Source organism: Halichoerus grypus, chromosome 6 (assembly GCF_964656455.1).
Source record: "Halichoerus grypus chromosome 6, mHalGry1.hap1.1, whole genome shotgun sequence".
Classification (NCBI taxonomy): Eukaryota; Metazoa; Chordata; class Mammalia; order Carnivora; family Phocidae; genus Halichoerus; species Halichoerus grypus.
This window is the reverse complement of record NC_135717.1, coordinates 121300317-121328034: the sequence shown is the minus strand read 5'-3', so window position 1 is coordinate 121328034 and position 27718 is coordinate 121300317. Positions and strand designations below refer to the sequence as shown.

Sequence of the window (27718 nt, the reverse complement as noted above, 5' to 3'; positions counted from 1 at the left end):
TTTTAAATAGGGTGACTGGGGAAAGCCTTAATCAAGAAGGTGATGTTAAAGCAGAGACTCGGAGGTAAAGGAGTGAGTCTTTTTTTTTTTTTTTTTTAAGATTTTATTTATTTATTAGAGAAAGCACAAGTAGGGGAATGGGAGAGGGAGAAGCAGTCTTCCTGCTGAGCAGGGAGCCCGATGTGGGGCTTGATCCCAGGCCTCTGGGATCGTGACCTGAGCCAAAGGCAAAGGATTAGCCAATTGAGCCACCCAGGCGCCCCAAGGAGTGAGTCTTGTGCAAAGTGTTATAAGAGGACCTTATAGGTGATCATTAGGACTCTGGCTTTTACCCTTGAGATAGGAAACCAATGGAGGGGTTTTGAATAGAGGAATGACATGTTCTGACTTTAATTTTTTTTTTTTCCTGACTTAAATTTTTAAAAGTTTACTCTGGATACTTTGTGGAGAATAAACTATAATGAGGTGCAAGGGCTAAGAGTTACAGTAATCTGTATGAAAGACCAGAAGGAATTAGATTCTGGATATACGGTAGCTTCCCCCACCCCATTCATGGGGGTTATGTTCCAAGACCTCCCAATGGTTGCCTGAAACCTAGGGTACTGAATCCTTACGTATACTATATTTTTTTCTATAAATACACACCTATAATAAAGTTTAATTTATAAATTAGACACAGTAACAGATTAACAACTAATAACAGAAAAATTATATACTGTAATAAAAGTTACATGAATGTGCTCTCTTTCAAAATACTTTATTGTACTATACTCACCCATTTTATGATGATGTGAGATAAAATGCCTACGTGATGAGATGAAGTGAGGTGAGTGATGTAGGCATTGTGACATAGTGTTAGGCTGTTATTGACCTTATGAATGAGCCAAAGATCTGGGGTTAGGGACTGGGAACTGGTGGGGGCTGAGATTTCAGTGACCAAAGGCAGTGGCAGGGCCAGTGGTCAGCAGTGATGGATGCTATCCATGCTACACTACCAGTTGTACCAATTTGTCAGTTCCCAAGTCTAGATCAGCAGCCTGTGCAAAAACCATCACTGTCCTTTTCCCTGTCAGCTGGGAGTTTTTGTAAACCTTGGCTGTATCTAGGCACAATTTGGGGAAGGAAAGAGAAGGGAAGAACAACTCTGTTAGAACGTTGAACTTTGAATTACCTCAATATTTACCAAAAAGTGTTAAACCAGGGGGGAAAGGGAATGGAGGCTTCTGAGGAAGATTAAGGGTTACAAGAAATAAAGAAGTTGTATTGCTTTGTAAACAACCAGCACCCTCTAAACACACGCACATAAATGATGTATTTAAAATGTTAAATGATGTCCATTTGCTGGGGTTACGTAAGACTTTTATTTTCCTCTATACTTTTCAGAATTTTCAAACTATTCTACAGTAAACATAATACTTTTATAACGGACAAACAAAACTTTCTTTTTTTAAGATTTTATTTGTTTATTTGAGTGAGTGAGTGAGACAGACTGCTCATGAGCAAGCAAGCATGGGCATGCACGTGCACTCGGGGAGGAGCAGAAAGAGAGAGAAGGAGGGAGAAAGAATCTTAAGCAGATCCCACAAGTAGTGATGACCCTTAGGTGGGGCCTGATCCCATGATCCGCGATCATGACCTGAGCCCAAACCAAGAGCTGAACACTCAACCGACTGAGCCACCCAGATGCCCCAAACCAATGAAACTTTAAAGTGTAACTAAAATCAAAAGCCTTGTTCTCCAGGAAGCAGAGAGAAAATGAAGAAACAAAGTACCAATGTGGGAAAGATCCAGATTCTTAAGAAATGGACCTTAGAGATCACTTAGGGTCTAGATTCTAGATTAATAGTATTCAGGGTATGGTCTGAAGGCCAGTGTGGGTCATGAACTGTTACTGGTTGACCATAAGTTAAAAAAAAAAAAATTAGTAAGCTTTTAGAAACTTTTATAGCAGTTTGGCGTCACTGCTACATCCAAGTGTGTGATGGTTTTCTAGTAATTGGTTTTTATTGTTTTTTACAAACATATCAGTCCATCTGGCTGGAATATTATAAAAAGTTGGCAGCCCCATCAGTCTGCCTAATTAAAAATACATTGATCTGTGAAATTCGGAAATCTGAGAAGCAGTGATTCTGTCTAATCTTGTCTAATCCTTCACCCAGTGTCTGACACTTACGAGGTGGTTACCTAGCTGCCAAGTACTGTTGTAAATGCTTTACAGATATTTACTGATTTAATCATCCTAACAGCCCTAGGGTATAGGTACTGTTGCCTTATCCTCATTTCATAGGCAACTGAGGCACAGAGAGGTTAAGTTAGTCATCCAGGGTTACACAGCTGTAAGTAGTAAAGCTGAAATTTGAACCCAGGTGACTTTAGGAGAGGCCGTGTTATGCTTTTAATGGGTGATTTACCTATTATGTTTCTCAGTAGAGGGTGCTATTGGTTTGTTTAGTAGGATAGTTCTTCACATAGTATCCCTGCTTGCCTGACCTACTCACTGAGTGCTCCACCTGCCCAGTCATTGTATTGGGGCGGGGGGAAGCTCCCCTCTCCATTTTCAAATGCTCCCTTGGTTGAAAGCCTTCCAGAGATGCCTAGCATATTCCCTTAATTGTAAAGTTCCTTCTTCTATGGGGATCTGCTTTCTGACTTCTCCTGGTTGATCATAGATCTGTACTTCAAAGCCAGTGAAGTCTTCTTTCAGTGCCCATCTATTTGTGCACTGATCTGCATATAGGATTTCTGGAGCCTTCCTTTTCTTGCTTGTTCTCCTTGGATCGGCATGTCATTATGCTTCTTAAAATAATAAATAATCATTTAATATAGATTCTGTTTTTCAGTTACCATAACCTTGAATTACTTTGGTAGCAAATTATACTGTTAACCCTCTTTGTACTTGTAAACATCTAAAATCCTGAGGTCTTTATCCTTTGAGTTACTGTTGAGTCAGATCTTGCTCATCTGGTTTTTGAACAATTTAAGCTTTGAATATAAATGTAATACTTTATAGGGATACCTAGTCCTTCCAAATTGAATCTTCTTTTTGGCTCATTGTTCTCTCTGAAGAGCTCCCCTTCTTGCCCTCCCTGCCCCTTAATTCTGTCAGTAATTCATCAAGTCTTCCTTCGCCCTTCTGTTGTCTGCAAAGGTGATACCTGTTATATGTTTAATCAAATTACTGATTTAAAACTCTTCCACAGAACTTGATAGCATGCCATTGGATATTTTTTCCATTTTGACATAGATCCTTTAATCGATTCATTGTTGACATTAAACGTCTACCTAATTCTTCAGTGGTGAGGTTTGTATGCAGGTAAATAGTAAATTGCAGTAAAGGATCTGCGATAGTAGTAAGAAGAATCTGCTTTTAGATAATTAGGTTTTCTACTTAAAGATTCATTTTTTTCTGTATGCTAGCTGGTACAGTAATGGGGGGGCAGATATCTCCCCCCCCACCCCGTCGAAATACCTAGGGATTTGTAATGATAAATAGTTGCATGAATAGGTAAAAATTCTATTAAAGTAAGACATTTATTCTTCACCATCTGTTAGAAAAGTCTTCTTGCATATTGAATATCATTAGAAGTGGGCCAACTTTGTGGATCTGGAGGCTTGGTGGGTTTAAGAGCAGTAGTTTGGGATTGAACTTTTCTTTTTTTCTTGTGAAAACTTTTTTTTTTTTAATCACCAGGTTCATTCTGTTAACTAAGGAATAGCTTTATTCTTTTTTCTCAGCTTGCTGAACTAAAGCAGGAATGTCTTGCTCGTGGTTTGGAGACCAAGGGAATAAAACAAGATCTCATCAACCGGCTCCAGGCATATCTTGAAGAGCATGGTGAGTGTTTTGTAGAGGCAGAGTGATATGAGTGAAGGGATTAATTTTTCGGCTCTGCCATATGGAAGATTTCTCCTTTTCCTTTAGGTTGTTGGTGATATAAGCTCTTTATCAAGAAAACTCTTGATCATCCAAAACAGTGGTTATAAAGCAAAGAAATACACCCCTCCCCCCTTTTTTAAGACACTAAATTTTATTTCAGCAAATTGTTTGAAAGGAAGTATGCTAAAACAAGTGTCATTAGACTGAGAATTGGAAGATTTGGATTCTGATTCCTCTTATGCCAGAAATTTACTTGGTTAACTTTGAATAGTCAATATTTACATGATTAGGTGTCTATTCCGATCTATGAAATGAGACAAATGTTGCCACCCTTGAAATTCATGAACCTAAGGAATCTCTGGTCCCTTCTAACTCTGACATTCTATAATTTCACCTTTTTAACAACAAACAAAACCAGCTTTATTTAAGGCATATTACCATCCCAGGTTGTACAAGTCTCAGTTCTGATTTTTATTTATTTCCTTTAATACCCGTTCCCAACTCCCTTAGGCAGCTGTTCTGTTGTGCTTGATTTGTATTTTTTGTCTTTGTCCTTGCAAACCATGTAGTGTTGTTTGGTATACAACATTTTTATATAATTGGCAGTGAGGCCATAGCCTAACTTTACTTCTTTTCTTTAAGTACCATGTGTTTTTTTAAGATATATTCATATTCATGTGGCCTGTGGCTGTGTAGTCATGTAGTCTGTTGATTCGAATTCCTGCATAGTGTTCTGTCATGTATGGAATCCACCACATTTTACTTAATTTACCTGGTGACAAAACTTGTATTGCCTCCTAGACTACTACTTTCATGTTCCTTTATATTTCTGTGTGAGTTTCTTCTGGGGTAAATGCCCACGAGTGGGATTGCTAATTAATATCTGTTCATAAATGTATCCTTGATATGATTAAGCACTGCCAAATTGTTTTCAATTGCTCTGTAAATCTACATTCTTCAGTGCATGAGGGTTCTTGTATCTCGTCCACACATCTAAACTTGGCACTATCCTATCAAGTGGCTTAATTTTTGTTAATCTTTTGGTTCAATTTACGTTCCTCTACTTAAAAAGTTTGAACATTTCTTGTGCTCATGGTTCTTAGGGTTTCTCCTTTGCTGTGTTTTTAGTGGGGTTCCCCTTAATTCACTTGTTAGTTTGTAGACATTTATTTTATATTCCTAGTAACTGTTCCCTGTTGGTTTTAGACAAAAATACCTTCTTTGTCATTTCTTTCTTTTTCCATGGTGTCCTTAGTTTTGGAAAATCTGCAATTTTTCATATATTACTTTTGCTTCAGGGTTTTGTTCTTTTTTTTAGAAATCCTTCCCCACCACTAAATCTTAAAGATATTCTCCCACATTACTTTTTATTAATGTTATAGTTTGACCTCATTACAGTTTTTCAGTCCAGCTGGAGTTCAACTTTGTATTAATGTTAGGTAGAGAATACTGTTTTATCATCTCCATGTGGAGCAGATTTTATGAGCATCAATTCTGCCTTCCGTTATTGAATTTTATTTTGGGAAAGCAAAATGATTATAATTTTAGCCTAAGTACAGTGATCAAGATGGTTTTTTAGCAGGGCTTGACCTGAATATTTTAATATTCTTTAGCTGAAGAGGAGGCAAATGAAGAAGATGTACTGGGAGATGAAACAGAGGTGAGTTGGAGAGAGTAAGGTTAGTCACTGGCCTGGCAACGTGCCGCTTCCTTGGCCACATTGCTTAACATCAATCATTAGAGGGCTTAAATGCTAACTTGTTAGGGGAGCATAGAGGGGGAATGAAGATTCTGAAAAACTGGTTCATTTTTGAGTTCTTATATTCTTTTATTGATGGGTATTTACTGTTGATTTATATTAACTATTGTTTCATTTGGTTTTAGGAAGAAGAACCAAAGCCCATAGAACTGCCTGTCAAAGAGGAAGAACCCCCTGAGAAAACTGTTGATGTGTAACTATCCCTTTTTTATGTCTGAGTACAGGACAGATAGTTGTGGGTTTTGGAGGGGTTTAGTCTTTTACTCTCTTTACCTCTTACGCATTCCCTTTGGCTTTTTCATTTCTCGTTAGATCATACATTTTCAGAAGAGTCTACTTCATTTCAAGTACATGGTCCCAGTGAAGCAAGGTAGTTTGTCTCTGGGTTATGTAATAGATAATTAGGACCAGGAGACTTCAAGCCCAGGCAGAGTTTAGTTCTAGCCTTTGTTGTAGCACCATAATAGATGATTCTTTTTCTGTATAGAGAATCATCTAGATTTCTCTATGGAAGAGAATCATCTAGATTCTCTGTGTATAAGGAATTTTGTAAGGGTGGAGGGTGCTGAGCAGAGATGATGTCTCTTAGGTAACACTGTATTCTCTCTTCCTTTTTGATTTACAGTGGAGGAAGGGAGGACAGAGTACTAGAGTGGAAAGTGGGCCTTGATTTATTTAAACTGTCCCACAAGGTTGATTATAAACAAACAAAAGGTTGATCATAAACATCTTTTTTGGGGGCTCTCAAATCCAGCACATTAGTAACCGTTGAATCCTTTTTAACATTTTTGTTCCTCATAGCTGTATTTATGCATTATAAAAGACTGTGTGCTAGTGAAAAGTCAAACACTACATAGAGGAGTATATAAACTGAAAATTGTGTACCCCTTGTCTCCACCCCCTATCTGACTTCCCAGAGGTTTTCAATATATTCTTTTAGAATGTTACATGGGGAGTTTGTGTATATGTGTATATACAGTTACATACACTAGGTATATTGTGGGTTTCCTGATTTTTCTCAGATCTTTTTGTATCATTATACAGTAATGTTTTTATTTAAATGTTATATACAGGGCAGGATTCTAGGTGTTTTACATGTATTCTCAGTTAATCCTCACATCAACTGAATGAAATGGGGTTAATTATCTTTGTAAGTGGTAGGTCTCTTTTTTTAGCTTGTTATTATGAGAAATTGCAAGTATGTACACAAGTTATGAGAAAAGTATAGTAGACCCCCATATACCTATCACCCAGATTTAGTAGTTATCAACTTAGAACCTTATTCTTTTTTTTTTTTTTTTTTTTAAGATTTTATTTATTTATTTGAGAGAGAGACAGCAAGAGAGGGAACACAAGCAGGGGGAGTGGGAGAGGGAGAAGCAGGCCTCCCGCAGAGCAGGGAGCCCGATGCGGGGCTCGAACCCAGGACCCTGGGGTCATGACCCGAGCCGAAGGCAGACTCTTAACGACTGAGCCACCCAGGCAACCCAGAACCTTATTCTTTCTAGAAGCTAACAGTACCCTATTCTATGGATGAACAGTAACTTAACCAATCTCTTGTTGATGGACATTTAGATAATTCATAAAGCAGAAAATGCAGTGCTGCATGTCCTTACGCAACTATTTATGTATTTATACATAAGTATGTCCATGTGATAAATCCCCTGCAGTGGATTTGCTGCATCACAGGGGATGTACATTTAATGTTTCATTACATTTTATCTACTGATAGTACTTTTTTTTTTTTTTAGGAAGGGGAGGGAGGGGCAGAGGGAGAGAGAATCTTAAGCAGGCTCCACACCTAGCGCAGAACCTGATGCGGGCTCGATCTCACAACTCTTGAGATCATGACCTGAGGGGAAATCAAATTAAGAGTTGGACGCTTAACTGACCAAGCCACCTAGGCGCCCCTAATAATACTGCTTTTTAAAGCCATGTGGTTATCTTCCATCATAGGAGGTTTATGTTTAGATGTAATGCCTTAAGGAAATGGCTTAGGAATACCATTAAAGTAGCGATGTTTTGGGGACCTCAGGAGCAAGAAGGAAGATGAGGTGAATACAATGATAATTGGCTTGTGTGGTTTAACAATGAAGTCTGAAAATTTATAGAAGTTCATTATCCTTAGAATATGTAAAATGTGTGATTCTCTTATTTAGAGCGTTTAAATTTTATTAATGAATTTCTAAACAAGGAAATTGAAAATGTGTGTGTTGGGAGGGTGGTTTTTGCTCTTTAGAGTGTTAGTAGTGGCTAGACCACAGTAGGGTTTAGAAAGGTTCTGGGTCCCTATAGTTTGGAGAATGTCTCATATGTGACTGGGTAGGAGAGAAATTTAACAGCAAAGAGAATAAATTTCCTATGAGTTCCAGAATGTGATGTGTATTTATTGCTTGAGCTTAGTTGTGCCTGAGGGAGCTGGAACACAGCAGAAAGAAGCGTCCTTTCTGGGGTTCCCTTTCTGCCACAAGGTGTACTGCAGTGATTGTGCTTCAAGATGAAAATGTGAAGAAAGTCATTAGCTTGGGGTTGGTGGAGAAGACTGTTGTCTTAATGGCATTGACTTCAAGTAAAACATTAAACTTCAGTGTTCCTTTCTGTCTGAACAAGACAGAGGGTTGGGGAAGTACGGATGACCAGGAAATGAGAATTCAGGATTTCCGTTAAGAATATTCTGGGCTAATTTAGTTACTTCGAACATTCAAAAGGAGATCCCCTTCATCTTTGGTTTGAGGTTCTCCAAAAATATGCTACTGTTTCTGGTTTGATCCCTCCCACCCCCCTACCCCTAACCAGGGTAGTTAAATATTGTAGGATGTAGTTATGGTCAGCAGGGGGCACCCATTGCTTATCTGTCAGTCCAGGGACCTCCAACAAAAGGATGGAGAGAGTAAGTTCCTGTTCCAGAATTGCTTCCTCTGAAAATGCCATTAAACCATTACTACCTTTCAGGGCATCAAATGGGAAAAGTGTCCGGGATATTGGAACAAAGGCTGCCCATGTCTCTAAATGAGGGACCTTAATGAGACTGGTTATGACCCACAGTTTTATGGGAGTTGTTTGGTGGAGGGTTAATGCCCTTCCATTTATCCTGGGTACTTCCGAACTTTGTCTCCCGCCCCGATGGTCCCCCCCTCTTTTGTTTTCTCTTAAACCTTTTGACTAGTAACTTAACCATGTTTTCCTAATTCAAACTCCCCTTAGCCTTTTTTCTTCCCACTCCCTTTGGCATTTTTATTTGTCTCACTTTGACTGTTCCAGCTGGAGCTACGGTCCCTGTGGGAGAAATAAGGGATTTGTAAAAGAAGGAAACCAGAGCTTGTAGAGCACTCGTTAATTGTTGTTTTGATGAAAATTGAGAGCTGCCATTTAAATGAGGGTTGGAGGAATAGTCATTAGTCCAAAAGTAAATTTAAGGTTCCTAAAAGTAAAAGAAGTGGTTTCCGGTGCCCTTTGAGTGTTTCCTTTCAGCCCAATATATTTAACCAGACTTCTTTCTTGATTACTTTTTTATAGTTTAGCAAAGCAGGTTAGTCTACTATTTGAACTCTTATCAAAAAATGGCAGCTCAAGGAACTGAAGTTCTAATGGGCTTCATATTTTTTTGGACTAAGGGGTGATGGAGAGGTAGGGGACAGAGGACATGATTCAGGTGTATTCTTATACATTTTAAGGTTTTGGGTTAGAAGGTCAAGTTTTCTGGTTTTAAAAAAATTTCTTTCTTCTTTTCCAGGGCAGCAGAGAAGAAAGTGGTAAAAATTATATCTGAGATACCACAGACTGAGGTAGGTTTTCTGCTCCCTGGTAGAAAAGCAGTCTCTCTCTATATCTTTCTATTTCTTACCTTTTATTCTACCTGTATAATCACTAAAAAAATTAACTCATAGGCAGAAAATCAGTATTGACAGATTTTGGTATTGATATATTTTTCTACCACCTTCACTTGGGAAAATATTTGGGCTGGCATGGTCACCTTTGAAGCCCTAGTCTTTTTGTATATAGTCCTAAGGCCTTAGTGGTAACCCTCTTTAAGATGTTTACAAACTAGATTAGAGTTTGGGAGGATTGTACCTTGGAAGAGATGAAAAGTAATAAGGGAAGATGTCACTACTTGATAGCTGGTAAGACAGAAATTTCTCTGGATTCTGTGTCAGGATCTCTGAAGGTCTCCAGTTGAGATCTGTGTGTGTGTGGGGGGGCGGTTTGTACCTTTTAAGTAGAGATGACATAGGACAATGCTGCCTCATTTCTTTTTTTTTTTTTTTTAATGCTGCCTCATTTCTAACTGAAAGAGTACCACTAGTGTTGGAACCAAGCTGTTCCTTTGATCCCTTTTCAAAGGTCAACCAAACACAGCTTTTGTCTTCTTGGCTTCGTGCAGAATGTGGGTTTTATTTTATTCCTTTCCTTTTGTTTTTTGAGGACATGAATGTAATAATAGTCTTTTGTGTTTGCTTTCTGGAAAGGGCTGTTGAGGTAAGCCCTGGAGAGATATAACCTGATATCCTCTAGGATTGTCAGTATTCTCAGTTTAGACCTTATGAAATATACTCCTGATGTTCTAAAGATACAAACTTCTAAACAACTTTTCTCCTTAAGGAAACCAGAAATTAATTTTTCTTTCCCCCTTCTTTTGTCTTTTTATCACCTAGAGAATGCAGAAGAGAGCTGAACGATTCAATGTACCTGTGAGCTTGGAGAGTAAGAAAGCTGCCCGGGCAGCAAGGTGAGTGTCCCAGCCTTTTGGATCTGAGATGGTGATAGTATGAAGGTGGAGGGGTATGATCCTAGGTTTTAAATATATTATTGATTTTAAGTAGAATAGACACCTTGCTGAAAAGAAACACTTTTTTGGCTCTTTTCAGAATTTGCTGCTGATTTGGATGTAGTAGCTGTAGATTAGGTCTCATCAAGCAGGATTTTTGTAATAGGTAAAAATCAGGAACTGACTGTTACTTCTAATTTTGATAAGGCTTCACTTTTAGCTTATTCTCTGATCTCTTGGTGAGAAAAAGAGTAAACTGAACCTCTTTCATGGGGTTGTTAGAATTAGCTAATGATTGCAAGTCTTGAGATCACAAGCAAGAAGTGCCATATGTACACTTGACACGGAGACAGACAACAGGGAGTCTGAACAGCTTCCTAAAATTTAGCTTGTTTTTTTTTTCTACAGATTTGGGATTTCTTCAGTTCCATCAAAAGGTAAGAATACAGAGACTCTTCTAAAAAAAGTTACCTTTATATTTTAACTTTTCTGTCACAACAGATTTCTCCAAATTAAGGTAAACTTGTTAGCTTTAGAAGCTTTTAAGAAGTTATAACATTCACCTTTTTGCTTGAGGTAAAACCATACTTAAGCCTTCCTGGGCAATTTAGAGAAGGGGCTGAAGTTATGAGAATAGGAGGAAGTGCCAACATTTGTTTTCCTTTTCTTGGACATCTTTAGAGAAGTTTCTAGTACCTTGCCTAGTTATTCTGGTGTCTCAAGTCAGCATGTAATTATTATGTACCTGTCCCTTGTCATACTGCCTAGAGTAAGTGGTGAAAGAGAAAAGAGAGTATCTTTTACCTCAACAATCTTGACTTCTAGGAATTTACAAGGAAATAATGTTGGATATGCTTAAAGACCTAGTTAACCATAAGGATTCTCACAGCATTATTTTTCATGATCAGTAACTAGAAACAATGTAATATACAATAGGGAATTTGTTAAATAAATGTCTACCATAGTATAGTAGACTGTGCAGTTGTTAAAATGATACTGGAGAGTATTTGTCAGAAAAATGTTAAGTGAAAACAAATTATAAAATTATATTAGCAGTGTATTTCCCTTTTGGTAATAGAAGTGCATGTATGGATAGAAAAACAGGTTTGGGGGGTGCCTGACTGGCTCAGTTGGTGGAGCATGCAACTTTTGATCTCAGGGTTGTGAGTTTGAGCCCCATGTGTGGTGTGGAGTTTACTTAAAAATGAAAACTAAAAAAAAAAAAAAAAAGGTTGGAGGGAATATGTTCTAATTGTTAATACTTTCTCTGGTTGATGGAATTTTGAGTGACTTCTTTTTGCTTGTCTGTGTTTGTAAAATTTCTGCAATGAGTATGTATCTTGTAATAAATTAGGAAGAAAGTTATTTTTAAAAAGAACATAGTCCAGTTTTAGAGACTTAAATTTTAAATGTAATCTCTTAATCTAATTTAGTCTTCTTAGTGATCTGTCTGTTTGAAGTGTGTTAAGAACATGTCCTCTAAAGATCTAGCATTTTGCTGTGCTTTTTTTTTTTTTCAATTTTTAATTTTTTAAAGATTTTATTTATTTATTTGACAGAGACACAGCGAGAGAGGGAACACAAGCAGGGGGAGTGGGAGAGGGAGAAGCAGGCTTCCCGCAGAGCGGGGAGCCCGATGCGGGGCTCGATCCCAGGACCCTGGGATCATGACCTGAGCCGAAGGCAGACGCCCAACAACTGAGCCACCCAGGCGCCACTTGCTGTGCTTTTTAAAAGACTAGCAAAATTCTGGTCACTATCACTACATGTTTTACTTTATTTTTTTTTCCAAATATTTTATTTATTTATTTGAGAGAGAAGCACGAGCTGGGGGGAAGGGCAGTGATAGAGGGAGAAGCAGACTCCTCACTGAGCGCAGAGCCCAGTGTGTGTCTCCATCCCAGAGCTTAAGACAGATGCTTAACTGAGACATCCAAGCACCCTCACTACATGTTTTAGAAACAGGTATTTTCTGGCTTTTACTTATATTAAGAGAGATGCAGTAGGATTGGTGATAGTACAGCAAAAATTATTAAAGACCTTAGATGGTACTATTTGAGGAAAGACAAAAGTTAAAATTAATAGTCTAAAAAGGAAACCTGGTCAATAAAATAATGTATTGATAATATTTACAGTATTTTTTTAATTCTAACATCCTTAATCTATAGAGTACCTCTTAAAAGAAGAGTTTGGCAACATTTAAACCGAAGTACTTTTTATGAGTGAGAACATAAAAACATCTAACAGTTCCTAGCACATGGGTTGTGGTAAAAGTTGAATCTGTACCTGAATGTTTACAGTGGAGAGTTAGGGAACCAATTCCAAGATTGTGATGACTTAAAATAAAATTCTGAAAAGTTTTTTTTTTTTTTAAGATTTTGTTTATTTGAGAGAGAGATCACAAGCAGGGGAAGCAGCAGAGGGAGAGGGAGAAGCAGACTCCCCACTGAGCAGGGATCCTGACGTGGGGCTTGATCCCAGAACCCTGGGATCATGTCCTGACTGAAAGCAGCCACTTAAACTACTGAGCCACCCAGGCGCCCTGGAAAAGTTTTAAGAATTATTGACTTAGATTAGGATTGGGCCTACAGGCCAATTTACCTGCTTCTTAGTGATAATTTCAGGATGGGACATTGGCTTTAAGCAGCTGTAATTTTAATTAATTTATTTTTTAATTTTAATTTATTATGATGGTAGCTCTGCTCCTTTGTCCAGATGTGATGTCTTTCTTTTTTTTTAACAGCTTTATTGAGATATAACTCATATTCCATGTAGTTCATTCATTTAAAGTTGTATATAATTCACTGGTTTTTAAAGAATATATTCACAGGGTTCTGCAACCATTGTCTCAGTCTAATTTTTTTTTTTTTTTAAGATTTTATTTATTTATTTGAGAGAGAGCGCACGCGAGAGAGCATAAGAGGGGAGAGGGTCAGAGGGAGAAGCAGACTCTTCGCTGAGCAGGGAGCCCGATGCGGGACTCGATCCTGGGACTCCGGGATCATGACCTGAGCTGAAGGCAGACGCTTGACTGACTGATCCACCCAGGCACCCTCAGTCTAATTTTAGGACATATTAATCACCCCAAAAAGAAACCCTGTACCCATTAGCAGTTGTTTCCCATTCCTCCTTCCACCCCCACCCAAGCAACCATTCATTTTTTCTGTGCATATAAATCTGCTTTCATATAAATGGAATTGTGCACTTCGTAGTTTTTTGTGACTGGCTTCTTAGCATAATGTATTCAGGGTTTGTCCATGTTGTAGGATACATTAGTACTTCATTTCTTTTTAATATTGGATAATATTTCATTGGGTATACCACATTTTACCTATCCATTCATTAGCTGATGGACATTGGCGTTGTTTTCACTTTTTGGCTACTATAGATAATGCTGCTATGAACATTCATATACAGGTTTTGGTGTGGATGTATGTTTTCATTTCTCTTGGGTGTATACCTACAAGTGGGCTTACTGGGTCATATGGTAAACTGTTTAACTTTTTGAGGAATTGCCAAATTGCTTTCCAAAGCGGCTGCACATTTTATGTTCCCATCAGCAGTGAATGCAGACGTGATCTCTAGATGCAATGTTTGCCTTTTTTTCTTTCCTCATCATAAGATAAAGGATATTTGTCTTGTGTACTTTTTCCCTACTAATTTGATTTGAAGACTGTCAGCTTCATAAAAATCATAAATGATGTTTAAAAATGTTAAATAAAACTTTTATTTGCTTCTTTAGGTCTGTCATCTGATGCCAAGCCTATGGTAAGAAATCTTTTTTTTTTTAATACCTTGAGAGACACATCTTAACTCTGGTTTTAAAGTTAGAAACAGCTCCCCAGATCAGAGGAATCTCTGAGATCACATGAGTTTGGTGACTGTCTGTTTTCAGTACAGTGTTTTATGTCCTGAATAAAATGGATTGTTTGAGTACTAAGAGATCAGGAAAATTGCCACATCTTCCAAGTCACTATAGACATCTTCCTTCCTGTCATTCCTCTTGAAAAAAATGAGTAGATTTTGTTAGCTAGTGGACAGTCCATATAATTCTTTGTTTTATGGTACTGTAGTTTTAGGCCTTGTCTAATGGCTCTGAAAAATGTCTAATATTTAGTTACCACAAGCAAATCTGTGGAAGCAACTTATGAGTTCTTTTGGTAGATATTGGTATTTTTCAACACTAAATCATAGACTGAAGACTGGTAGAACAAGATGCCTTCCGGACCATTGTGACTCAGTGGCATGTTCAGAAAATGGAAACAGATGCTGTGGGTGAAATATGTTTGGCTTTATAAAATCCTGTTCTTGAAGTTACAGTGCAGTATGGGAAATGAAGCTGAAATGTAGGAGTATCAGCAGTAGTAGTAATGAAAATGTCCTGTACATCCTTATGATAGTAAGTGTTGTATATCAGGGCTTCCAAGAAAAAGGAAGGAAGAAAATTAAGTTGGGTACTGGTGGTAGATTTGTCTTCTGAAGAAAGGAGAGCTGGAATTAAGAACTCTTGAAGAGGCTACGTGTAGGATTTAATGATTTTGGACTGAATAATGGACTTGTTTGGAGGTGATTATTTAGATATTAGCTTTTTAAAGCAGTGTTTGGCCTACTTTTATCTTAAACCCTCTTTAGGCTCTTGCCACCTTTGATGAACAAAGGAGGCTGTGTTGAATCTTTTACTGTATTCCGGAAGAGGTCTTTTAATAATTTTTTTTTTTTTAAGGTTTTACTTATTTGCGAGAGAGAGAATGAGAGACAGAGAGCATGAGAGGGAGGAGGGTCAGAGGGAGAAGCAGACTCCCTGCCGAGCAGGGAGCCCGATGCGGGACTCGATCCCGGGACTTCAGGATCATGACCTGAGCTGAAGGCAGTCGCTTAACCAACTGAGCCACCCAGGCGCCCGAGGTCTTTTAATAATTAGTGGCTGGATGGGTGCTGCTTAGTGTCCTGATTTGCCGTATAGGGTATCTTTGATATTGTAGGCTATTTTGAACTCTTAGCTTTGGACTATAATTTCTGCCTTTTGTATTTTCTGTTTTTTAAAAATATGGGTTTTTCCCCCTGTGTTTATATAGGTTAACCTGGATAAACTAAAGGAAAGAGCCCAAAGATTTGGTTTGAATGTCTCTTCAATATCCAGAAAGGTAAAGTACTGTTTTTGCCACCTTAGAGCAGTGTGGGCCTACATAGCCTGGAAATGACTGTCCTGAGAATATAGCTAGCTATTCATATTCAGCACTTCATTTCATGAAGTCCTTTGACTATCACCTCCTCTCGCTGACTATTGATTACGTTACAGGAATTATTTCACATAGTGAATTTTTTTTTTTCCTGCATATTTTTTTCATAGCTTCCACCCAAGTTGTTAGAACATGGTCTGTATTTCTCTTGGTTAAGATGTTGTATTGAGTGATGTTAAAAACTTACTACCTCTACTTTAACTTCTAACATAGTCTTTTTTTTTTTTTAAGATTTTATTTATTTTATTTATGAGAGAGAGTGAGCGAGAGCACGCGCACAAGCAAGGGGAGGGGCAGAAGGAGAGGGAGAAGCAGACTCCCTGCCGATTAGGGAGCCCAATGGAGGGCTCCATCCCAGAGCTCTGGGATCATGACCCAAGCTGAAGACAGATGCCCAACTGACTGAGCCATCCAGGTGCCCCAGGTGCCCCTCTAATATAGTCTTAATGGAAACAGGAGACGAAAATCCTGTCTTTGGGTCAAAGGTACCTAGAAACAAAATTTGAAGGTTCCCTGGAACAAAAACAAGAAAGTTATTTCATTCTGTCTGCCCCTCTGCTAACTGACATTATTGAGTTTGTTAAGCAAGGTGACTGTTGACACCATGCTGTGTGGAGTGATCAATTCTATAGGGCATTGTTATGTTTGGAGTTTCGCCAGGCATGTGCTGTTGGAGAAAATGCTGAGGATTCTCCTGTTTGCCTTGAGCAGGTAGTCTCTCAGTCTGGTTCTGTAAGAATGAAAGCATGTTTCTTGGTTGTTGAAGTGGGGACAGGGTTAAGGGAAGACTGTTTCAAACCAGAAGAACTATCAAAAGAAAAATTGTCATTGGGGCACTTGGCTGGCTCAGTTGGAAGAACATGTGACTCTTGATCTTGGGGTCGTGAGTTTGAGCCCCACGTTGGGTGTAGAGGTTATGTACATACATACATACGTAAATAAACTTGTTTAAAGGGTCATTATTTCCCACTAAGTCTGGAAGCATTTAGGTCTCTGGAAATCCATTGGAAAGCACTGTCCTGACTGTGGTTGTTAACATTTTTGCTCAGGAGAAAAACTGAGCGCTAAAAAATGTAAACACTTATGCCCCACTGGGACTTCTAACCTTATGCACAACTGCTCCATTTTCCTTCCCTTTACATTACATTTTTTATGCTTACCAGAAGCATAACATTAGGTCTTTGTGCCCAGCTTGATGCTGAGACCATAGGTGTTCAGTAGGAATATTTGCTAGTTTATGTGAAATTTTAAAAAACTCAGGAGTTGTGGGGCACCTGGGTGGCTCAGTCATTAGGGTCTGCCTTCGGCTCAGGTCATGATCCCAGTGTCCTGGGATTGAGCCCTCCATCGGGCTCCCTGCTCAGCGGGAAGCCTGCTTCTCCCTCTCCCACACCCCCTGCTTGTGTTCCCTTTCTCGCTGTGTCTCTCTCTGTCAAATAAATAAATAAAATCTTTAAAAAAAAAAAAATTGGAGTTGAGAGTAGACAGAGTATGCGATTCTTAAACCACATGCAGCTTAATTGGGAAGAATATACTATAAACCAAGTCATTTGTGTTTTGTTAGATTGCCAAGGGGAAGGGTGCTTGGCTCTGTGGCCCCAGTTCTCATCTGTCTCCTTTTGTATATGAAGACTAGGTGTCTGAGAATCTCAGCAGTAACTCACTGTAAAGAATTGTAGGGCGCCTGGGTGGCTCAGTCGTTAAGCGTCAGCCTTCAGCTCAGGTCTTGATCCCAGGGTCCTGGGATTGAGCCCCACATCAGGCTCCCTGCTCCGCAGGAAGCCTGCTTCTCCTTCTCCCACTCCCCCTGCTTGTATTCCCTCTCTCGCTGTGTCTCTCTCTGTCAAATAAATAAATAAAATCTTAAAAAAAAAAAATTGTATGCGTTCCATCAAAATTAACAAAATTGAACGTATCTCCAACTGTGTAGCTCATATGGACACTTTACCGAGACGAATTTGCCCCTCACTTTATACTGCCCACCTGAATTATTTTCATAGTATTTCATTACAGGGATATTAGCCTTTTCACTTTCACTTCCTTAGAATCTTTCTCCATATTTGACTTGCTTTCATTTTTAGTCCATAGGAAGCTAAGTAAAGCATGAAGAGATACATTTATTAGCTTTGTGACTTTGAGCAAATTACTAAACTTCTTTGGTCCTCATCTATAAAACTGGGAGTAATACCTAACATTGTGTTTGTGAAGAGTTAAGTAATTGGGTATATGAAATCATCTAACATGTTGACACTTTGACCCTTAATAAGACACTTCGACCCTTAATAAATGTTCACTTTCTTCTTAGTTCAGTTCTGTTGGCCACCTGACTTTATGCCTTTGAGTCATTTAACTTCTGTGTTTTAGTTGATCATTGATAAGATTTCCCATTTTAAGTCTGAAGGGTTCGGGTGCCTGGTTGGCTCAGGTGGTGGAGTGTGTGACTCTTGATCTTGGGGTTGTGAGTTTCAGCCCCATGCTAGGTGTAAAGATTACTAAACAAAATTAATAAACTTAACCCTTGGGTTATAAGCAAATAATGGTAATAGGTAAAACTGACTATGTGACCTGTGTTTTCAGATGATGTTCATTGCCATACCTATGTTCTAGAGTAGTGCTTCTCAAATTCTGTAGCAAAAGCCTAATTTGTTTTTTTTTAATTTTAAGATTTTATTTATTTAGGGTGCCTGGGTGACTCAGTTGGTTAAGCGACTGCCTTCGGCTCGGGACATGATCCCAGGGTCCTGGGATTGAGTCCCGCATCGGGCTTCTTGCTCAATGGGGAGTCTGCTTCTCCCTCTGACCCTACCCTCTCTTGTGCTCTCTCTCTCTCTCTCTCTCTAATAAATAAAATAAAAGATTTTATTTATTTGTCAGAGAGAGAGAGAAATAGAGAGCAAGCACAAGCAGGGTGAGCGGCAGGCAGAGGGAGAAACAAGCTCCCCGCTGAGCAAGGAGCCCGATGTGGAACTCTATTCCAGGACCCTGGGATCATGACCGGAGCTGAAGGCAGACGCTTAACCAACTGAGCCACCCAGGCATCCCAAGACTAGTTTTTTAAGTTTCTAATTTATTGGGGCTCCTGGCTGGCTCAGTTGCATGAGACTCTTGATCTCAGGGTCATGAGTGAGTGCAAGCCCCACATTGGGTAGAGAGCTTACTTAAAAAAAATTTTTTTTCGAATTCATTACAGAGTGGTACTTTTGTAAAATACAATAAAAATGTCACAGCAGTGTTAAATTACTCTGGAAGTTTCCAAGCACTCGCGATTTCTGGAGTTATTGCAGACTGGTAAACACTTTGGGGGTCAGCACCGGGAGGCAGATCACATTTTGAATAACACTGTACTGGTGTATGTATGATTTCTTCCAGGGACCACTTTGCTTGGAGACTTGTGACTTCTGAGATATTCTCTTTGAGTGTGGATTCATTCGCATTGATCATTAAGTCCTGATTTTCAGAATCATCCTGATTTCAGCAGTTTGCTCTACTTTGCCCCATAAACCATTACAGTGTCCCAGAAATGCTGATGTTTTGCTGTCCACCACTGTCCAATAGAACTTTCTGTGATGTTGGAAATATCCTATAGGATATTGTTTCATTGAATAAGTCTGTGTTATCTAATATAGTAGTCATTAGCCACATGTCATTATTGATTACTTGAAGTGTAGCTACTGTGAACTGAAATTTTTAATTAAATTTAAATAGCTGCATGTATATTGGGCAATTCAAGCCTAGCTTATATTTCTCATACAGTTTTCACACTTGAAGTAGCATAGAAATCCTTGATCAGACCACATATTTGGACCACTGTTTCTGTGCCTGTAGAATATAAAAATTTCAGAGGAACGTGCAGGGAGAGAAATTGGAGGAAAAGGAGTAGTAAGAGATAAGGAAGTGTTCTTTTTTATTTTTATTTTTATTTTTTTTTTTAAAGATTTTATGTATTTGACAGAGACACAGTGAGAGCAGGAACACAAGCAGGGGGAGTGGGAGAGGGAGAAGCAGGCTTCCCACGGAGCAGGGAACCCGATGTGGGGCTCGATCCGAGGATGCTGGGATCATGACCTGAGCTGAAGGCAGACGCTTAACGACTGAGCCACTCAGGCGCCCCAGGAAGTGTTCTTTTTTAAAAGTAACTTTTTCCACAGAACTTAGTTCTAGATCCAGATCCTGAAATTGCAACTGGCTACATTCTCAGTGAGAGTTGTTTTGTTCAAAATCTTGTGTTTAACTGTTCTCTATCACCAGAGATGATATGCTACCTAGTATTTGGTTGGCCAGGGTTAGTGACATGATTAAGTTTGTATTTATGGAACAGCTAGGTCAGTCTACTGTGCCCACCTCATCCTGGGTGCCAGTATAGCCTTCTCCTATATAATTTGGTCACCTGTCTTTAAGTTTTACTATTCTCTAGGCACAGATCTCTTTCAGTTTGATAAGATGCAAATAGTGGAGGTTAGCAGGTAGTATAGAGATTTGATTTCTCTTCTTAATTCTAGTATCCCGAAAAGGGCGTTGCATGGGGTTTGTGTTTGCTTGATCCAGCTTAAGGCCCAGATTTCTTGCTGATTTCTCTTTGGTAGATTCCTCTGCAGACCAGTGTAAATCATAAAGAGAAAGTGTGTGAGAGGAAATGAGCCATGGATCAATAGTGTTTATGACTGATTTTTTTTTTTTTTTTTTGGTCACAATCTGGTTATCTTTTTTTTATATTTTAGATTTACGTTTTGAGCATATTACAGATTTGAGGATACCAAATCACTTCTCTTCTTCCTAGGCTGACTTTTGCATGACTGCTCATATATTTCAGCTTTCAGCTCCACTAGTATACTATACATGTTAGGCAGTACACAGAAACTTAAAGAAATCTGCCCCCCCCGCCCCCCCCACCTCAATCATCTTCCTCCTTTCCCCCTGCCCAAGAAAGGCCTGTCCGTTCATGTTTCCAACTCAAGTCTCAGTGAATAGAATCCTGTTGGTTTAGGATAATGGGAAGTGACAGGGCAAAGAATGGCACTGGCATTTATAGACATTTTTTACACAAGAGGCTGTAAATTGTCCCCTCTAACTCTTTGGACTATTTGAGGATAGAATGGCATGCCTTTTCTCATATAAGCCTCATGGTGACTATGGGCTGAGAAACCTCCCACCCCCTCAGACAAAACAAAACCCAGATAAATAACCTCTGCCTGGTTGGTTCTGATTGATCACCAGCTAGGTTTTCAGTCTTGTGCTTGACTGGTTGTTGTTTTTTTTGTTTTGTTTTGTTTTTGTTTTTCCTTCTCTGTCAGTTTTCCAATGTCTCCCAAGAGAGGTAGTGTTTGGGTTAGTCCTATTGGTGAAGGACAGGACTTGGCTTGGCACATAAGAAACTCATCTTTGAAAGGAATGAGAGATGGATAGAAGGAATAGATGGGAAGCCAGCTCAGTTAATAGATGATGGTCATAGGACATTGGTTTTATAAAAACGAAATCTGGGCTTAGAGTTAAGGTGTAAACTGATATAGCTAATTTGGATTGTTTTGTTTTCATTCCCTCCCCCAAACATTGGCATATTTGGGAAAGTGAAACTTGATGCTTTAGGAAGTTATAGGACATCCAGCCAAGTAAGTATTCAAAACAAAACAAAACCCAAGCCCAGGCACTAAGTAGAAAACTGGAATGTGGTTTATGCTCTTTTCCCTCCCTGAGAATGTGAGGGGCATGTGTTACTGCTTCTTGGTTCTTGATTAGTAGTAGAAAATATAGGCATCTTTTATCCCTGTTGACCTTAGTACATCTTCCCTACTTCTCTACTGGAATATTATTGCGCCTTCCCTCTTCGTAGCTCGTGTTAAGGTAACTGTCCTAATGGCGCTATCTTAAGGCCTATAAACAATAAAGTCTGCTTTTCCTGTGTTGTAATTTTTGCCAGTTTTCTTCCCTAATGATTGTGGTCTGTGTTATATAGTGTCAGAATATAAAAAGGTTAAAAAGTTAAATATCTCTTAATTGATCATTATCTTGTTCTTGAGGCTGGTAGCTAGAAGATTCTTGGGTGGCTGCAATGATTACTTTTTATGAACCTTTCATATAATTATATATTTTTGCTCACCATTGCTTGGGGATGAACCACTTCAGAGTGAGAGAGATATTGGACTTCCCTTGTTTTTGAGGCTCCTGTCACTGAAATCTGTTGAGATATCAAAGAAGGTGTGACAAAGAGTCAGTTCTAAGCACAGGAGAGCACCAGTGTCTCCTAGCATCCAGATTTCACTGTTGCTAACTGATAGTGGGCTGGTCTCCATTCACTCTTCTGAAAGGCATATTTGATTCTATCTATATTCCCTTCCACCATCTGAAATAAATGAAGACATGTTTGTTCTTCCCCTTCAACAGTGGGTTTTGGTATAGAGGGATGTGGAGAGAAGGAAGTTCACACTATGGATTTAGAAGTTGGTCACCAGCTTTCTCAGAGGGACTATAATTGTTAGAGTTTAGGTATGTGTATATAAACCTTTTCCAAAGGAAGAACTGTGGGGCCATGCATAGGACATTGCCAACATGGTACTATAAGAAAGTACTGCAGAACCATAAACTATGGTGAGGAGTTTGGTAGAATATTTTTTAAAGGGGTAGTGGTAGAAGATTTAGATCCCAAGTAAGTTGGAGAAGTAGCCTGCTAAGTGGTTTTGGGTTCTTTTCCATCCAACATATACTCAAGTAGCAGTACCTAGGCCAAGTACACCACTTAACTTTCTATTCCCCTTTCTCATGGGGCCCCATGAGACCAAGAGAAATGCAGATAGTAGGATTGTAGGTGGGAAAAACTCCAGTGTAGGTCTTTTTAGACATTTCATTGAGTATTTCATTGAGCAAGAGTTTTGGGGGAATACCCCTACCCCTCATCCTAGTTTGTTTTTCCCAAAAATGCTTCTTCCACTTGAAAAATTATATTCTTTTAACTTATATTAACAAATAAGAAAAGACAATAAGAATGGGATGTGTGTGTGTGTGTGTGTGTGTGTGTGTGTGTGTGTGTGTGTAGTAGATAGAGATAGCAGTTGAGAGTGACTGTCAGGATGAATTTCAGGAAGAGCTAAGATCCAAACCCACATAGGTTACAGCATTTCTTGCAGCATTTTGGGGCTCAGCTAAAATTTAACCAGTCCTTTAAATCTTCTAATTTATAATAATTTGAAAATTAGTATTTGGCCTTTTTTTCTGCCTTCTCTCCTCTAAGATAAAAACTGCTGTTTTTCCACCCACCCATTGGAACAAACCTTGAGGGAGTGGTAAAGGAGCTGTTTAAAGAGGAAACAATAGGGAAAACTCTCTGACCTCAGTTTATCCCCTCATCTGGTTCTTCATTTGTCCCTGCTGAGGAACAGAACTTGTCTTTTGTCTGTAACACAAATACATCTTCACCTCCCTCCCTTCCCACTCCCCCCCACCACCCGCTCTTCTCACTCCCTTCTATTATAGTTCCAATCAATGATGTCATTATGTGTGCCATTCAACTGCTGTTGAGCCACTTGGCTATAGGAATTTGGAAGAGCAAAGAGGCAGAATGGAATTTTTCTCTGTCCTGCCCAGGGCTCTTGAAAATGTATTCTAATTTTAACTTGAGAAATAGGAGTCAGGTTTTTCTTTGCTCAATTTCTTCTTCTACCCTCCCACTCTGTATTCTAACCCTTAAACACAGTTTTTACTAGCTCTGTATAAGGAAAAAATTGGATAGGAAATGTTCGGAATATAAATTGAACACTTTAAGAGGAAAAGCTTTAAAAATTTGTGGAAGCAAGATGAATATTTTGATGCTTTGTCAGGATTTATGGCTGGTGTTTTGCCCTGTTTACTATAAGTTGGGTCTTTGAGAAGTTTCTGGTAGAGGGTTATCCTTGCCTAGGGTGCATGGTTGAAAACACTAAAGATCTTGGACCTTTTCATTTTACTTTTTTACATGATTTTCTACATCAAGTTTGAATCCAAAGAACTAGAGGTAAGAAAGTTTGTAGTAAGAAAAAAAATGCACTCTCTTTTCTGTCTCCTCTGCTCGATATCCTACCCCCCACTTATGTCTTTGCATTCCTTCTTCTGACATGTCAGAACTGATGACTTTGATAAAAAACAAGTTTTATGCCTCTCTGTGGTCCCCTTGTAGTCTTTTCCCCAAGAGTAAATACAGCCTGGAAAAGGAGGGGAATGAGTCTGTTTTACTTTTAAACACATTTCGTTGTTTTTGCCAGCCAAGTTCTTGAGATGGGATCATTCTCTGAGTGTCAGTTTTTAAAAATTAAAAAAAAAAAAAGTTACCCCCACTCATGGTACATAAGATAAATAATTTTAGAAATTTACTTGTAAATATATTATATCTGATTGTATATCTAGTTGTATGTCTAATTTGGGAGTGACCAGTACCTATGTCTAATTTGGGGGCAACCCAGTAACTGGCCTGGCTTTTCTAAGCATAGCAATATCTAATATCTGTCTGATTACTCTCAGATACTCTCCCTGCATGTGGTGAAATGTGAGCTCACTTTCTGAATCCAAGTCTATCCATCCTTCAGAATCTGTATGCGAGAAAAAAGTATGGGTGTTTTTTTGTTTTGGTTTGGGTTTTTTTGGGTTTTTTTTGTTTTTTTGTTTTTTGGTATGTGTGTATATTGATAGTTTTTGGGCGGGGCAGGTAAGAAGTTTTGGTGTTCAAAGGCTCTTTTCATGGTCTGAGAGCTGTAGCAATATAAGGATGTTTAAAATGTATTTTAATACTTGAGAGGCTAATACTTGGCTAATAGTCTTCTTTGGGCTGACATTGATAAGGAGAAGTAACATTTTATTTTTGAAAATATATATAGGTTCATGGGGTGCCTGGGTGGCTCAGTTGGTTGAGTGTCTGCCTTTGGCTCAGGTCGTGATCCCAGGACGGGACCGAGCCCCGTATCAGGCTCCCTGCTCAGCGAGGAGTCTGCTTCTCCCTCTGACCCTCCTCCCTGCTTGTGTATGCGCGTGTTCTCTCTCTCTCTCTGTCTCAAATAAATAAATAAAATCTTAAAAAAGAAAGAAAATATATATAGGTTTGATTTAAGTGAAGTTTTTTCAAGTAAAATTTAATAATTACATGACAGTTCGTTTTCTTACATATTCATTATTAATAGCAAAGTTGCTTTTCATGCCTGATAGCCAGAGGAGGTCAGATAAAATCCTATAGTATTTTAGAGATAGGAATGGGGATGAGGCAGGTCATCAGATTGGAGATATTTTATAGGGGGACATTTGGTGGTAATGTTTGCAAACTAGCAAAGACCCTGTTTTGTTTATTTTTTAAGTAATCTCTACCCCCAACCTGGGGCTCAAATTTATAATCCTGAGATCAAGAGTCATATGTCATATGCTATACTGACTGAGCCAGCCAGGCACTGCGAAAGGCTGTTTTTAATAAAATCTGAGGTGTCTTGTTAAGATCTAGAAAATGTTAACTCCTTTCATCCCCTCCCTTTTCTTTGTTACTCTTTCCTCACATTTTTTAAATAGTATTTTAACCACATTTTACCTTCTCATCCCTAGACCAGATTCTTAGGACAGAAATAGAAATGTATTTTCAGGGTGTTCTACACTTGAAATACATATCAAATACTGAATCTTTAAATCCCTAGCAGTGAAGATGTGTTACTGAGAAAGATACTATGTTTGAAGTGCTTGCTGCCTGGATTTTAAAAAGTACTGGGTGAGGAGTTCATTGAGGTATAGAGTAGAGGAGGCAGTTACAGAATTTTCACTACCATGTTCATGCTTAGGTATGAGGTAGTTGAGGAAGTGCAACTAGAAGTGAAGAGAGCTTTAAGATGAGAGAGGCCTTATGTGATGGACCTCTTTAGTGCTGTTAAGTGAATGAGCAGAACACATAAGCCCTAAGACAAACCCTATCTGTTCTATCTGTTCTCTACTTTGTTGATATTTCCCCTTATACTCCGTATCAGTTCTGCAGGGGAAAAAAAAAAAAAAACCTTCATGTGCTTCAACCTATGCCTCTGTCTTTCCCCTACATACCTGAAGTTTTCCCTGATCTTGTTTTGGCATGTTTTTCCTGTATTGAACTCCCTTGTAAAAAAGTCTCTCTGTTCCTCTACTTGAATTCTATGAAGGCAAGCAAGACAGGTATGCTCCTTAGAGCCAGCTGTGATTTCTTCATAGCTCTCTTTTCCTCTTCACGTCCCTGTGGCTGAGGTACCCTGGAAGCATAAACTTTTTGGAAGGCCCCTAGTCCTTTTGGAGGAAAACTGGAGTGGCCTAGCAACTTTGCTTGGACTTGGTGAGATTTATTTATTTATTTACTTATTGGTCTGTGCTTTCTCAAAGCCAGTTGCAATTGTTCCCAACTATAGCTGCACATAAGGGTCACCTGGGGACCCTTTTTAAAATACATCTCCCTAAGCTCTTCCTTTTGGGAATCAGATTTATTAGTGTGGGGTGAAACTAGAACTCTGCCTTTTAAAATATTACAGGTGGGGTGCCTGGCTGGCTCAGTCAGTAGAGCATGAGATTTGGGTCTTGAGTTTGAGCCCCACATTGGGCATAGAGCTTACATTAAAAGATAGATAGAGATAGAGATATATAGATAGATATAGTTCACAGGTGAAAAGAATCTGCTTTCCTAGTGCTCATTCTAATTTCTGAATGCTCAGGTAACTGTTATCCTTCATTATCTGTATATTTGGTTAAGATAGCATTTACCTCCCCTCAATGTTTTTAGCTTCCCTCTACTGACTTCTTGACATTTCTGCCAGCTCTGCATCGCTTATCCTTAAAAGCAGCAGCTTCCTGGCTTTTAAGGGAGGGAGGTGGGGACTTTTAATAGAAACTTGGTTTCCGGGGGTCTCAAGTGTGAAGCCTTCATTTCCTCCACCTGCCTTGCTTTGTCCTACAATCAGCTAGAGCAAGACCGAGACGACCTCCTCTGGGGTTGGAGAGGAGTGGGGGTGGGGGAAGGAGCTTGTTTTGGAGAAAGAGAAAAAGTGATGGGAGCTAGTGACTCAGAAGAGTTTTTGGTTCTGAGCTGATTGTGTTTTGGGGCTTCAAATCCTGTAAAGATAGGAGGAGATACCTACAGTTCCTGGTGGTCTCTAAATCTCATGTAGCTTTAAAGTTCCTGGCACCCCCCCTGGCCCTAGAAAGTTGATTCTGATCTCACAGTTAAAATTTTTGAGAATAGGTAAGATGGTTGTATTGGGAGGTGTATTTTTTGTTATGTGTGTGGGAGTGTTGGGAGTGTGTTTCTTTACTATCTATGTGCTAAAATGGCATACCTTTTGCTAGTCCAGCCCTTCCTTCACTTTTGTCTTGCTTAGTTAGGCTCTGTGCATTAGTTTTTAGGACCACCTCATGTTCTGTGGTCTGGCTGGCATAAAGGCTCAGGAATAAACATGTTCAGATGAATTTCAGAAACTGGGGCAGGGAGGTGACAGCTGTGTGTTTAAGCATTGCGGTGTTTCTGAGAGAAAAACCATCAGTTGCTGTCATTCACCCTGAGAGTATGAAATTGGAAGCCCACTTGCCCTGGAGTGTTTCATAACCTTTACCTCAGGGAAGTCAAGGCCATGTCATTATTAGTCTACCATCGCCTGAAAGCCCCCAGCCTCTGCTTTTCATCCTGCCATCAGTCATGTAGCAGTGAGTCAGATAAGTGACATAAAGCGCCATTCTTTTCTTTTTGCCTCATTCTTACCTAACATTCCCTTAGAAAATCAGACTGGCCTGAGTAGTATTAACATCTTCATACGGTTATTCATTTGTAAAAGGGGACAGTTAGGGGCACTTGGGTGGCTCAGTCATTAGGCATCTGCCTTCAGCTCAGGTCATGATCCCAAGGGTCCTGGGATCGAGCCCTGTATAGGGCACCCTGCTCAGCGGGAAGCCTGCTTCTCCCTCTCCCACTCCCCCTGCTTGTGTTCCCCCCCCTCAAATAAATAAAATCTTAAAAAAATAAAAATAAAAGGGGACAGTTACTTGTTATTTTTGCAAAACATGACCATCTTAGTTCACTATCAGTCTCTCTCCCATCATTCCAGGGAAAAGACTTCTGAGAAAGTAACGGTTAA

At 39.2% G+C, this 27718-nt stretch overlaps 1 protein-coding gene across 3 annotated transcripts in view; it reads left to right on the top strand.

Annotated features, from left to right (window-relative positions):
- SARNP (SAP domain containing ribonucleoprotein) overlaps positions 1–27718 on the top strand; it is a 45366-nt gene that overhangs the window by 4497 nt on the left and 13151 nt on the right. For all 3 annotated transcript variants that reach the window (XM_078076111.1, XM_036086585.2, XM_078076110.1), the window contains exons 2-9: positions 3736–3835; positions 5491–5537; positions 5762–5829; positions 9370–9421; positions 10289–10362; positions 10810–10838; positions 14144–14169; positions 15477–15545. In XM_078076111.1, coding sequence (XP_077932237.1) covers positions 3736–3835; positions 5491–5537; positions 5762–5829; positions 9370–9421; positions 10289–10362; positions 10810–10838; positions 14144–14169; positions 15477–15545 — 465 coding nt within the window. The remainder of the gene's footprint in view (positions 1–3735; positions 3836–5490; positions 5538–5761; positions 5830–9369; positions 9422–10288; positions 10363–10809; positions 10839–14143; positions 14170–15476; positions 15546–27718) is intronic.